General features: G+C 42.3%; 1 protein-coding gene across 2 annotated transcripts; it reads right to left on the minus strand.

Moving 5' to 3' along the window:
- Positions 1 to 1993: 1993 nt before the first annotated feature.
- Positions 1994 to 13926, minus strand: mgat1b (alpha-1,3-mannosyl-glycoprotein 2-beta-N-acetylglucosaminyltransferase b). 2 transcript variants are annotated; one of them, XM_053489613.1, is made up of 3 exons: positions 13494 to 13926; positions 5316 to 6193; positions 1994 to 3880 (listed from the first exon to the last, which is right to left on the minus strand). In XM_053489613.1, the coding sequence occupies exons 1-3, from the start codon at positions 13522 to 13524 to the stop codon at positions 3179 to 3181; spliced, it is 1611 nt and encodes a 536-aa protein (XP_053345588.1). In that variant the 5' UTR covers positions 13525 to 13926; the 3' UTR covers positions 1994 to 3178. The 2 variants fall into 2 exon arrangements, with proteins under 2 accessions (XP_053345588.1, XP_053345589.1); XM_053489614.1 differs by lacking the exon at positions 13494 to 13926 and adding an exon at positions 11559 to 11679.
- Between the last annotated feature and the right edge of the window lie 1007 nt (positions 13927 to 14933).

Genomic DNA, 14933 nt, shown 5'->3' on the forward strand with positions numbered 1-14933 from the left:
CTATGGGATGTTCCTGGTCTGCAGTGGTCAGGACAAACCGAAAGTCATCCATGGAAGGTAAACCGGTGAACCGGCCCGCGCAGTCCGATCCAGTGGAAGCGCTAGGGTAGATTAAAGCGTGGAAAAGTTTAATGACAGAAAGGTGTCTGAACAAACAAACATCGCTTTTAGTGGCAAAAGAGGGAAACTTAACACAATACTATGCAGGTGGTCATATGCAGGAGTGTACAGTGTGTGTGTGTGAGAAAAAGTGAGAGGGTTCCTTAAACCAAATGCAGCTGGAATAAATTAGAATGCATGAGGTGCGGCGGTGCATACAGAGAGTATGTTTATTAGTACAAGTCCAAAGATTTATTGCTGGTGTCAGGTTTTGATAGGCCGTCGACCCGTACCATTCCCAATAGATTTTTTTTGTTTGTTTGTTTCGTTTGCTGCAGTGTTTGGTTGGTTTGGAATAACTTCAGACTGCACGTAATTAAAGGAACTTGAGGGGTGTGTACTGAAGTGATAAAGTACTTGTAAAAATCCATTAGAAATAAACCAAAAGGGCAAACTTGTTCCAAGTGTACACACTGTAGATAATAAAGTCTAGAAAGTTCTAGAAATAGCAAGTTTAAAACAGTTTATGTTTCATCGTTACTCTTTTTTTTAATTGTTGGCCCACAGCTAAGTTCATCAGCACTTTGTACATTCCACTGAGAATGACGTTGCAAATTTTTTTTTGTTGTTGTTGGAGCTCTGGTCGTCGCCATCTTGGAAGGAGTTGACCCCGCCTACACCCATAAAAGGTCAAATGGGCGGAGCAACAGAACCTGGCTGTTGGTTGGAACTTACCTCAGTCAATTTACCTCAAGCTAGCTAGTTTAGTTTTAGCTTAGCTAAAATGCCAGTAGTGTGGCTAATGTTGAATTATATGCTAAGGTTAATTAGCATCTGACTGAAATCCATCATGTGTTCACCACACCATTCCAGTTAGCTGGCTAGCTAAAGAGCTGTCACCTGTCAGATGCTGCTATTATTAATAATTTTACCTGATGATTTACATAAAAATTCACCCTTGTGAAAAAAATTTCATAAATGGAAAAAATTTAGCTACGGAGACAAAAACTGTACTTTATACCAGGTTGTTTATTTCTGTTGTAAAGTTAAACGTTTTTAACATGGGCCTCTATGTGGATTGACTCAGCCCCTAGTGGTCATGTGAGGAACTGCATGCTTTGACTAATTTTTTATTCCCAAAAATTGCTGGAGGCAAAACATAAATTAAATATTAGAACAGTATGTTTATATGATTACCTAACTGCTTATTTATTAATGGCATTGTTGAGAAAACTCACTTATCGTAAAATCCTCCCAAGGGTTTCTATTTTTATCACATATTTAATCTTTTTTCTGGAAGCATTCCCATATATAATAAAGTAGACCAAAAATGCTCCAGGAGGAAATTTTTATAAACCGCTACGACAATGGATCTTTGATCGGGTGATACATTTGTTCGTTTTATTCTTGTGAGGGGTTTGCAGCCTGTCCCAAAATCACTGCTCATGGGGTGGGAATATTTGCCCGGATAGGACACACAGACACGCACGCACGCGCACACACACACTCACATATATATATATATATATATATATATATATATTCCCACCTAGGGGCAATTAAGTGTAGCAAACATACAGTAATTTACAAGAGCACAGAGTGAAGCCAAACAGACCCTGAGAGAACGCTAGAGATCCTGGGGCTGTGAGTCAGCAGTGCTATGTACAGTACACACCGTTTCTCATCAAGTGAATGAGAAAGTTTTTCCGAGTAATTTCCATCCCCAAATGAGCTTAGTCATTTCAATCCCAGAGACTGAGGGGTTAACTTCCAAACCCACGTCACATGATGCTGCGCCCACACCTCTTGGTTACGTCGACTTGTACCGCAACAAGTCTTACAAATATCTTTCATACATCTTGTGGAAACAAAAGAGGTTTTTTGCATACGGACGTATCAAAATAGTCTTTTATTATCAATGTATTAAATTTAGAAACACATCAGGCAGTGGTTTTATACTTTGTCAGACAGACATATCAAACCTTCCCACAAATACAGCATGTTTTAAATTAGTATCGATTCGTCCTCTCGTCCGGGGTCTACTCGGATCCGCTGAAAAGACCGCGTTCTCCGTGGTCACTGCGACAAACCCAACAACTTAGGATATCTTTTAATCTTAACTTGAAAGTGCTCCCAAATTCTAGAGGACGTAGTAGCGTTCAAGTACTTCAAGAAAAAGTTTTGGTGCTTCTTCACATGTGGGACCTTCGCCCAAAGCAGTGCTCCTTTAATAATATATATTTTTTAAAAAGGTACGTAAAATCTACTTTGTTTCCTCAAGATAAACGTGGATTATACCTTCATTAATAAGTCAGGAGCTTGATTAGAACGAGTTGGAAACTCTCACTGGGTGAGAGATCTTTGATGATAGTCATTTGGAAAAATATACAATTTAGCAGTGGTTATGACATGACGATCCTTCAACACCCTTTACTTCAGCTCTTTTCTCAGTATGATTACGGTATGTGCATGAGGAAGTGGCCTTTTTTTCTTCTTCTTCGTATTGTCGTCGTTGGTGTCGTTCCCACTACAACCGGGCTTGAACCCTAAACATATGTTCACACTAGCAAGTGATAGAGCGACAGCCAAATGTACAGTCGATGTTCCATACAAGGTGTGCGACACGTACGGAGCCGTCGTTTGAATGTGACATTCTCAGTTCTATGCAAATCGGGCATGGAGCGCTCAAGCGACAAATGCAAACGAGCGGCTCCAATGGACTCCCTTAATCACTATTCTCACATGACCAGTTTCAGACCCGTGTTTAGTTTAGTTTCCTTTCTAAAGCCTTTGGTGTGAAGGAAATGAAAACGTGTTAAAACAGTAGTTTTAAAATAATAATAATAATAATTTAAAAATCCACCAGTGCGCACCTGACGTGACGTCGTCGCTTGCTAGTGTGAACGCTACATACATCATCGGAACAGAACAAAGCTGGCTTCCTTCATGAAATCTCTCACATTTTGCCCGAGCACTCCCGTCTCCACCATGCAACGTGTTTTCTTTGGTTTAGGAGGACAATCGTCAGCTCCTCTCGCATGGTTCTGATACCCTGTCCACATCCTATTGTTGAAACCCTTCAGCTCCAGCTCGTGTCGTATTTTGTCCAGCCCTCAGGTGGGGCCAAGTAAATCCTCCGACCGCGAGAGAGAAAGCTGACCACGCCCCTGTAACCGGCACGCGGGACGCCGGACTTCAAGTCGTCCATCACTCCCAGATTCCGAGCCGAGACCTTGAAACTGTCCCTGCTGGAGTACTGCACCCGGAACGGTCCTGAACCTTGCAAACTACCACCCTGCTGCAGCTCCTCGGCTCTTACCAGAGGCGCACTGTACACTTCTTTATTAAAGTTTTCATCGTAGTGCTCCCTGACCAAGTAAGACAAATCCTGTTTAGTGAAAGGCACAAATTCAGTGTTGAGTTTAATGTAGCGCAGGTACTGGTCGAAAAACTGACCCAGACTGACTCCTTTCCGGCCGAACGTCATAGTCCTGGAGATCTCCGGTCGGATGCAGGACCGTTCTTTCCTTTGCTCCGGTTGACGCATCCAGTCGTCCCAGAACGCTTTGGGCCACTTGGGCTCAAGCTCCGCCCACACCTCCTTTAACAGCATCCATCCCAGACCTGGGAAGAAATCTGTCCGGTAGAGAAGGTCGGCCTTGCCCGGGTCCACCAGGCCATCACGTCCGTTATCGTTCCAGGCTGAGATGCACCACAGCGTCGGGTCGGAGAGCAGGATCGGGTGGAGGGCACGGAAGTACTCGAAAAAGTCTGGCGCCACCTACAAAGCAACACAAGTCTTGTTAAGATGTGGAAAAACAAGATTTCTCAAACTTGAATGATTATTATTTCAAAGTGGTAGAATGCTTAAAAATGGTGATATTCCGGTTTGGCCGAGTATAATGATCAGTTCACCGCGCTGATCTGTGAGAATGGACAGGAGAATCTACAAAGACAGATTAAAAACTAGTCTTATGTGATAGATAGCACTTTACAGCCATTCTCAGCGTCTATGTGAAAAGTCGCCTCTCGTGTCTGGGCAGGTGCAGTTTATGCAGACGGTGCGATCGCATTACAGCACAAAACTCAATTCACTGCGTCTGGCCCTGCAGCACTACGGTGCAACACGAGGAGTCGGTCCAGTCAAGTGCGCATGCTGGAGTTTTCCAGCATATTAATTACAGCTGCATTAAACGACACCCAGGCTTTCTTTCGGATGTGTCGGTTTCCAAGTACGATAGGTTCACGTGTAGTTCTTAAGTCAAATTCTGACTGACATAGGCAAATGAAAAGCCGACCAGCTCTATTGAGAAATCTTGCAAAGTAAAGATTTGCATTGAAAATGCATTTATTATTTTTTTTTTAATTAATGTTAAGATTTTTTGGTTTAAAAAAGAAACGTACATAAACAGTGTCAAGTCAAATTCCTACATGAAGTCACGTCTTACTTCAAATGCTTACAAAAAAGTCAAAAACTCTGAAAAAATAAAAAAAAGTCATCCACAAACTTTTTATTTACCCAACGTTTGCATGCATATTTGTGTGCTGATCGTCTTGAAATGCATTGTGTCTAAATTTACAAATTTTTTTTTTTTTTTTTACTTATAGTAACAAAACCTGAAATCCTGAAATCTGGAATTCGGTCTTGTGTGTGAGAGAAAAAAAAAATAGGATTTTCCTGTTTTTTTTTGTCAAAGCTTTACATGAACACGTCACCAGACGCTGTAAATCCAGCTAGTCCAGTGTTGTATTAAAAACACATGAAGAAATCCAACACCGGCATTAAGTATTGCAGGACAATGTTTGTAGTGGTACTGATTACGCCCTAAGAACATTATGATTGTTATCATCATCATTTCCTCAATAGGAACCTTTGCCAGCATGTTTTGGACGCTTTTCCAGAACCCAGGTTTAATGACGTAATTCTTATTTGTTTCTCTGGAGCAAATTTGCCTTTACAATGCGCGGGTTTGAGCTAAGACAGTTTCAAAAGAGCTACTTGAGAAACAAATGAAAGCAGATCCGCCTTTTTTTCATCCTTAAAAAAAAAAAAAAAAAAAAATGGAATTCCAAATTTAATTCCAGATAACGCAGAGGGTTTGATTTGTGCACATTGTGCTGATGCTAAATAGAAAGTTACTTCAATATTGGAACAAGTTGAGAATCTTGGTACCTGTTGTATGTGAACATGCTTATGATTACGTCCGAGTTCTTACCTCCAAGTCGTCTTCTACGATGACCACAGTGGAGTACCGAAACACATTAAACACTTGGTTCAGGGCCCAACGGTAGTGTCTGGCGATCTTATAGTAACCCTGGAACTTCCTGTGATCGGGCCGCACAGGAATAGTAGAGAGGTCAGGTTGGCTGATGTGGGTCACCTGACTGCCGTAGGAGTCGATGACCCGGGCCGTGTCGGCGTGACCGCAGTCCTGGCTCACGATGATGGGGTAGAGCTCGACTGAAGGCCGGTACTGTATCAGCTTGTCCAGACTTCTTTTCACTGTGACCCTGTCGCAAGCGATAACCAAGATCGGGATGACGGTTTGAGGACTAGAAGCCGTAACGTCCACGTTATGATTTTCCAACGGCGTGTCTTTGTTGGACTCCGTGTCCCGTTTTGCGTCCGGGGGAGATTTTGTGACGACGGGAACCTGCTTGTTTTTTACAACAATTTCATTTCCCACCGAGTTGGGTAACTGGGGCAATTCGTCTTTTTTGTCCCTTGCGTCCTCGGCCTCTTTTTTGCCCAGGTTTTTACTCTTTTCCCACGATGATCTGTGGCTGTGTATCTGTTCCACCAGTTTCTTTTGCGTCTCCAGTTCCTTCTCCATTTCATCCGCCAATCGGATCACCTCGTCCGCCAGCCCGCTGGCTCCGCCCCTCTTTCCTTTCCCGGCTTGCCATTCCTCCCCCGCTCCTGGTTCGGCGCCACCTCCGTCTCCGAGTCGCCCGATCGGCGGCCGTCCCCAGAGAAACAGGAGCAACAGGGCATTCCAGGCGACGAACAGAACCGCTCCGCATAAGATAAGGGAGCCTTTCTTACGAACCATGGCCCAGTGGCACCAAAGGAGAGACCGAAGGGAGGAGAAAGCTAGAGCAAGACAAAAAGTAAAAAACAGAAGAGAAATTTCACAGGTGACTAAAAAGACATGTTTTCTACTCCATCGTAGGTGATTTTGTAAACGGTTAAATCAAAGCTTTCTCAGCAGTCTACCCTTAGAGAATACATCCAGCAAGGATACACTTGAGACTTTCTTCTAGGAGCATAAAAGACGGCCTGGGCTAAACTAGAGCGACGTGAGAAAGGGAGGATTTCGAACGCAACAAAAGGAAGCCCTGGTGTAGTATTGAATGGTGAGGGTCAGGGAAGATGTGAAAGGCTATCCTCCTGCCTGTGCGCTGAAACAACAAAACAAGACAGAGAGAGACAGAATTGGATTTTTCCTTTTTTTTTTCGGCAGTTGCTCAGGGAATTCAGTGTCACTTGTAATGCAGCGGAATAGGTACAGCGTCCACAGTTTGAAAGTTCACACGATCGCTCATTCGAAGGCATGGAATGCGGCCTGCACGCATTCTGATCTGACGACGACTTAAATCTCTTTCCTGATCGTTATCTATTCAGCAGCCGGAAAGACAGAGAGCAGACATGAAAACAGACGTGACAAAGATCTCCAGGCCTAAAAACGTGATATAGATCTTTCTGACTATTATTACTTTTCTAAGACATTATTGATATTGCAACACCTTTTCATAACACGGTCAATGAATAACCATTCTTATTTGAGGATCAATTTGCGTATATAACATTTTAATGGCCTAGAAAGCTTTTTATTCAGCTTTACCCTTGACTTTCTCTCACAAAGGCTCCAGTGACATCTAACGAACGTCCTGGTGCAGTCATGTGACAGTTTGTGAATTTGTGTACCTATGAGATCATTTCCAAAATGGCGGTGTGTCTAAGTAGCACATTTACATTTACACCTCTGCGTTTGGCAGACGGCGGCACGGCGGTTTAGAGGTCAGCACTGTCAACTCGCACCTCCAGGTCCTGCATGGAGTTTGCATGTTCTCCCTGTGCTTGGTGGGTTTCCTCCCACAGTCCAAAAAAAACATAAAAAAAAAAAACAGTCCAAAATGCAAATTAGGCCGATTGGCGTTTTTCAAATTGCCCATAGCGTGTGAATGTTGACTGGAGGTTGTACCACCATTGGTTGTATTTATTTCCATTGGTACAACCGTCACCACTGGCCTCCCCAGTCCCTAGTTTGACTACAGAGGTTTCCAGATGACTGGATTTGGCAGACACTCATCTCCAGATGTTTGACAGAACTAGTTTATTTAGGAGACCTAAGGCATGAGGCAGGGTACACCCTGGACAGGGTGCCAATCCATTACACACTCGTTCACACACTACGGGCGATTTTTGGGAACACCAATTAACTTAAACTGCCTGTCTTCGGACTGCTGGAGTAAAACCGGAACAGGCACCCCAGCCCACAAATCGGGAATCGAACCCTCGATCCTGGAGGAGACAATGTCGACCACTACGCCGCTGTGTCGCCATTTATTGAACAAACTGATTTAAAACAAATGAAGACTTTTGAAGGCTTTAATTTAAGCCAAACATATCGGTGGAAACGCCACGCGAGGTCGCTCACAAGGTGTTCCATGTGCTCTATTTGTTCTGCGTTACTGTTTATCCCAAATAATTCCCCTCCAAAGGAGAAAGGGGTCCGGTTTAAATAATCTGCATTAGTAACAAAGGTCTCAGCATTACTGTACCGATGATGGTTTGAAAGCAACCATATCACTTATCAAAAACCAAACAAGAACCGATATCGCGTATACCGTACAGCAGTTCCAATAAAACCATGTTTAGAAATGGAGTTTAACCCCAGCCTGTTTTTCAAAAAACTAGGGCAGGTATACGCCCAGTCCTTGCTCAACATTTCCTTTAGACGCACAGTATTTAGGCCGAAAGAGGAAATATGAATCTCGCCTAAAAAAAACACCAAACGTCAGCAGTGTTCTCATAAAGTCAGAGGTGCTGGTGAAACAGTGGTGTCGAGATGATTTAACGGTCAGGCGTTAAGGAAGCAACACACCCCGTTCACTACGCGGCGCCATGTGGGCCACTCGAGGCTGTTTGCATTGTAAGGTCTGAAAACACGACAGAGAATATCAAGTAGGCGCATAAATTCCGACAGAGCGCGGTAATGGCTAACGTCTAAACTTGGTGTGGTTTACAGTATGTGAGGAAGAGAACAGGTTGTCGAGGTCGTGTTCTCCCAGTAAAGTGGAGGTGGAGTTACCCTTACATTATAAATTTATTCAAGGGCAATCTGCAAACGTTTATAAATGCGCAGTTAATTAAGGCCATGTTGTACTTTTTAATCCATTTACGGTTCTGTTAAACGCCGTGGAACGTCCGTGTTATCACTTACACCACTGTAGTTGTAAACCAGAAATCATATAACAAGTTTCAATTTGAAAGTTTCATGGTTGTCACCTCGCACCTCCAACGTCCGGGTTTGATTCCTGCCTCGGGGTCCATGGGTTTCCTCCGGGTACTCCGGTTTCCTCCCAAAGACATGCAGATTTAGGTTCCCAAAATTGCCTGTAGTGTGTGAACGAGTGTGTGTGTGTGCACATTGTCCAGGGTGTACCCCACCTCATGCCTATAGGCTCCATGACCCTGTATACAGGATAAAGCAGTATAGGAGATGAAGATGAACGCTAAAAAGCCCTAACACTGGAGACTCCTTAAAAAAAAAATCCTACTTTTAGGATAAAATCCTAAATAAAAAAACTTCACAATTTCAGATTAAACTTCAATTACAGATTTTTCCTTCTTTTTTTATTTATTCATTTCATTCCAGGCATTCTGCAGACGCCCCTTAACCACATTTCTCTCGAACCTTAAAATCGAACCCGTGACCTTCTTATTAGCTTCAGCCTTAAGCTAGCATTGCCCTCGGGTTACTTGTTAATTATGCGTCGTAGATTATGTGGAACACGAACCTGCATAAACAATCCTATAAAATCGGTAACGTGTTAATAGGAAGGAATTTGCTCTTATTTATTTATGTATTTATTTATTTTTGCACTACTGTGAGACCTGCGGGTTATAGAAAACAAATCAATGTGTGCTGACCAATGGGATTCTTATACTAATATTTCCTTTAGATTAGTGTGGGAAAACATTAAAAAAGAAAAGAAAACAATCAAACGCGTAGAGAAGCGTACGAACACCCCCGCGCTGATCGGTGTGATAACGGGTTCGAATCTGACAGGATGTGTACAGAATGTTTTTTTTTTTTTAGTTGAATCATGGTTTCCACTCCTGACTCTCAGCATGCTGGGAAGGATCGTTTAATGTTTGGACGCCATGTGATCATATGATCATCATTCTGCACATGTGTGCGTGTGTGTACACTATTTACACTACTTACAGCTCCGAGGCGTTATTCAGTATCTAACAGGAGTGTATGTCGGCTTCAGGATGCTTGCGAAACCCTCCCCCGTGCTGGAGAAACGAACGCGGCACCTCTTCCCATGATCCCGTGGGTTTATAAGGGTCATAAACTTTCTTTCTCCAGGAAATGTATGCAGAAGAGGATCGAATCGAAATCTAATGTGTTTCTATAAATCCTGATGTTGAATAAAGAAAGTCAGAATTCTCAGATAGGACCGGTTCGCTTTTCGCTGCTCACTTAAGGACGCCAGAGAACACCCGGGCTGTGAACTAACACAATTACAAAGTCCATTCATCCCGAGTGTCAGCCACGAGCCTGCACAGGAAAGTCAATACTCACAGGAGTGTCGGCTAGGAGTGTCTCACTCCGCTGTGCTGACCGGGTTAAACCTCCTAATCTTTGTTTTTTTCCATACCAAAGAGAACGTTCTTAAAAAAAAAACATATTTAATAATAACAATAGAATTCGATTTATGAGGTGATATTTCCTACCAGGAAGCCGACAAGGTGGTAACAAGACACAGGAAGTTCAGAGAGAGAGAAAGAGAGAGAGAGAGAGAGAGTTGTAGGGGATTATATTATGGGAAATCATGGTGTAATCATGGAACAACATGGTATATAGTGACTGCTGACATGCCTGTGTGTTTTAGTTCTCTTACACCGACAAAATGTTAAAAAAAAAAAAAAAACTTAAAAAAAGTTTTGGGTTTCTAAGAAGGATCATTCCTGTAATCGCTTATGTCACAGCAGCTATAAACAGTCTGTCCCTAATCTCGAAAACCTATTTTTCCCCCGTCTTCAACAAAAAAAAAAGAAAAAGAAAGAAGGTAAATAAAAAGAAAAAACCCACAGCTTGTCATCTGATGCGACAAAAACAGAAAGTGTAAAGACAGAAAGCTGAGCAAAAGTTGAGAAAGTGCTGACACTGGAGACTCCTTCCCACAAACAAGAAAAAACCCAAAACTTAAATAAACGGTTTTGATCTGAACGCAAGATCTACATACATAAAATATGACAACATGCGAATGAGCTAGAAACAATAAGAAACTTAAAGTTATTGTTATTGAGTGTATTACAGTGACAGCATGAACATGACCATCAGTGCTGCTGCGTTAGACAGTTAATCAGAGGTCAGAGGTTAGGTTCAAACCCCACAGCCACCAGGTTGGGCCCTTGAGTGAAGGCCGTAACAGCTATCAAACACTTTAAACGAAACGTCTAGACATTTTAAAATTTCTTTAAAAGAAAAAGTGCTTCCATGAGATAAATAAGATTCAGACCAATATAAAATACGGTTCAATATAAAAAAATCATTCACGATGATGATGATGATGATGATGAAGTCCGCGCTGCTGACAACAGCGATGCAAATTTCAGGACGGGATCCAGAAACCGCACGTCACGAAACCATACGTACAGTAGGAACAGACACGGAAACCACCATGGCTGTTACATGAGCTGTTACAATATTAACCCCGATAATCTCCCCGAGATGCGGCCGAGCAACTAATCTCCACTTGATCCTGTTAAACAAGAGAGGAGGACTGTGAAGGCTTTTTTTTTACACTGTTTAACTCTTCATTAATTAGTGAGATTCAGGATTTAATCAGAGATGGAAAGAGGAAGCGAAGTTAATAGTGTGCACACGTGAAAGCATTCTCTTTTTTTCTTTATTGTTTTTTCCACCGAGCAGACAGAAAAAACTTACAGCATACCCATACTCGCCTCGCCTCGTGCCAACAAGCGAACGCAGCGTGGGTCTGCTTTCAAAAATCAAAACCACATGTGGACCTGGTACGGCCTTACCAAAACAAAAAAGAGAACCAAAAGAGACCAAAAAGTTATCAGAAAACTCAACTCAACTCTACGCTGGTAGAACTATAGTGCAAAAAAAACAACAACTAAAAAGTTCTCTTTTATTTAAAGACCTGACATGAAACAAAAAGTCCTGATGTTACGAACAACATCTAAGTAACAGTACCTCTCAGTCAAACTTTGCTCCACGTCTCTCTCTCTCTCTCTCTCCCTCTTCGTTCTCTCAGCTCTCAAGTAGAAGTGGATGACAGAGAGAGACACACACACAGAGCAAGACACAGAAAGGGAGGGGGAAAGAAAGGGGAGGGAAGTTCTCCTTGTCTACCCTCCTCCCCTCTTTTTTTTCATCTCCTTTCTCTCACTTTCCTCTCCTGTAAACGTGGATGAGTCTGGTAGGCTGCTCGGCAGGACGAAGGTCAAAGCTCATGCATGTACATACGTTTTTTTAAACATTACACGCTCCAGACAGGACGTGCTAGGAGGAGCAAAATGTCCACGGAACGAGCTGTAATGGCTTGCACATGGCCGCGGGTTTTAATGCATGTGGGAATTAATTACAGGAAGACCTCGTTACTGGTTGTTGGGAAGAAATCCTGGATGGATGGATATGTCTACGGCTTATCACACATTTTCTCATATTGAGGTTGGGGGCAATCGAACCCGGATTCTGAAGGTGCGAGGCAACACTGCGAACTATACTACGCCACCTATATATATATAAGCATCTTAACTGTTTTATTGTTACTCACTCACTCATCGTCTACATCGCTTTATTCTGTATACAGGGTCACGGGGATGTGGGGGGTGGGGGTGTCATGGGGGGCCCTGGAGCCAATCACAGAAGACTTGAGGGCATAAAGTCGGGTACATCCTGGACCTGGTGCCAATCCAGCGCACACTCACACTAAAGCAATTTTTGATTGACATTTAGCAACGCTACTCTGAATGTAGGTGGAAACCAGAGAACCCAAAGGAAACCCACCAAACATGGCAAGAACATGAAATCTCTATGCACACATAGACCCGAGGCAAGGATCGAACCTGGACCCCGAAGGTTAAAGGGACAGCGCTAACCACTACGCTATATATATATATATATATATATATATACATATACACACCCACACTTAATTATAAACAGAAAGCCTTTTTCTTTGCATACGGAATAAATCCTAATCCAAGCTGCAGAATCAGAAGCAATAAGAAAAAAAGTGCTTTAATGAGGAATCATATAAACCTTTTAGATTAATTAACATTAATAAAGCATCCTAAATGGTTTATTATTCCTCACTCCTTGATCGTCTATACCACTTTTTCCTGTGTCCAGGGTCACGGTGGGGGAACCTATCCCAGGAGTCTTAGAAGTAAAATAAAGCCTTGTACATCCTGGATAGGGTCCCGTTTTCAATGCAAGGCACTCACTCACTCACTCACTCATCTTCTATACTGCTTTATCCTGTATGTAGGGTCACGGAGGACCTGGAGCCTATCCCAGGAGGCTTAGGGCACGAGGTGGGGTACACCCTGGACAGGGTGCCAATCCATCGCAGGGCACACACACACACACCCACCCAAATACACACACTCATTCGCACACTATGGGGCAATTAGTCTAACCTGCATGTCTTTGGACTGTGGGAGGAAACCGGAGCACCTGGAGGAAACCCACCATGCACGGAGGAGAACATGCAAATACTCATTTACACTACGGACAATCTGGGAACGCCGATCTGCAGGAGAACCCAGAGGAAACCAAACAAACCCATTAAGCACAGAGGGGGAGAGAACATGCAACGTCCATGCACACAGACCCTGAGGCGGGAATCGAACCGGGACCCTGGAGGTGCGAGGTCACAATGCTAATATATATATATATATATATATATATATATATATATATATATATATATATATAGAGAGAGAGAGAGAGAGAGATCAGGACTGTTACTATATTAATTTTAAATGAGGTGCTTTAATGAATGATCACGTGACACCCATTTAGATCAATTAAACGTTATAATTGATTTACTGTTACTATAATGAACAATCCCTTGATCTAAATCATGCAACCTGTGTGTGTGTGTGTGTGTGTGTGTCTCACCTTTATTCATTTCAGGGTTGCAGATAATCATGCAGGATCAGGATCAGCCCCTCTCTCTCTCTCTCTCTCTGTAGTATCAGTAGATGAATGTCACAGCTGACCCTCCAGTGTTCCTCCTTCACCACGCATTGTCAGGACTCAGAATAACGCCGGTGTTGTCGTGGTGATGATGATGATGATGATCCTCTTTCCCCATCCGTGTCTCCCCGGTCCTGTCCTCCTCGCGCCGTTCAGCTGGACGGAAATCTCCCCACATTACTTCCTCCTGCGCGTGAAAGTGCGCGCGCGATGTCTCCGAAATAAAACCGCTGCACGTGTTAAAACCGACGGATCCGGTGTGCGTGTTTTTTTTTTTTTTTTTTAATTATTATTATTAATTCCACACCGCTATGTGTATAACAGTGCCTTTCCAGCCACTTCCGGGTTGACTCATTTTTTTTCTCCTTTTTTCTTAAATACAAGCCCCGCCCCTCTCCTGGTGCAGCCCCTCCTCCTTCAGTTTCCCCTAGCAACAATGTTGCCTTAACAACTAAACTCACCCCCCTCACCTCCTCCCCTGTATCAATTTCTAATTTCTAAGGATTTGTATGATTTGTTAAACTTAGAGATGGAAAAGCACTGTAATAATAATAATAATAATAATAATAGTAAAAATATATACTAATACCTGATTGGGTCAAGTGATTTTTGTTATGTTTTTATACAACAACAATAAAAAACTGAATTATAAAAATGAGCTAAAAAAGTTGTAAAAATTGTACATTATTATTAATATAATAAATATAATAATAATAATAATAATAATAATAATTTTTTTATTATTATATTAATAATATAATCTGATAATGCTGATGCCGAAAGACCAACAACAATATTATTATTATTAATATTAGGGCCCAAGGACCCATAAATATGACATCATTGCCATCGCTCTGATAATGCAGATGTTTTGATAGTGCTGATGCTATAATGTGTGAAGGCCCTCTTGTTATAATCCTAAAGTATTATTAGGGCCCAAGCACAATGACATCAGCACAACGATGGCATGATTACAACATCATCGCCATCACTCTCATAATGCTGATGGTTTAATCGTGCTAATGTCATAATTTGCGAAGGCCCTCTTGTTCTTCGTTATTATTATTATTATTATTAGGGCCCTAGCACAATGACATCAGCATAATGAATACAGACAAAAATTATTACACAGATTGGAATCCGCAGCCATTGGGACGCCTGATTGTCTGGACCCTGGGCGTGGCTAAGGACCTTCACAGGAGATTTTGAGTAAAAACAATAATAACAAGAGGGTTCTGCGCACACTTTAGTGCTTGGTCCCTAAAAATTATGGGATCATATCAGGTCTATTATTATGCAAATACTACATCAGACTATCAGCAATGTATAACTTTTTTTTTCACTGTGGAATTTTTTTTTTTT

Source organism: Clarias gariepinus, chromosome 28, assembly GCF_024256425.1.
Source record: "Clarias gariepinus isolate MV-2021 ecotype Netherlands chromosome 28, CGAR_prim_01v2, whole genome shotgun sequence".
Classification (NCBI taxonomy): domain Eukaryota; kingdom Metazoa; phylum Chordata; class Actinopteri; order Siluriformes; family Clariidae; genus Clarias; species Clarias gariepinus.

Excerpts from the sequence above, each read along its gene's own strand:
- mgat1b (XM_053489613.1), bottom strand. The coding sequence starts at position 13,524 with ATGATTATCTGCAACCCTGAAATGAATAAAG. Across the intron at positions 6,194-13,493 it reads CAACCCTGAAATGAATAAAG|CTTTCTCCTCCCTTCGGTCT; the intron begins GTGAGACACACA and ends GTCTTGCTCTAG. Across the intron at positions 3,881-5,315 it reads TCGTAGAAGACGACTTGGAG|GTGGCGCCAGACTTTTTCGA; the intron begins GTAAGAACTCGG and ends GTTGCTTTGTAG.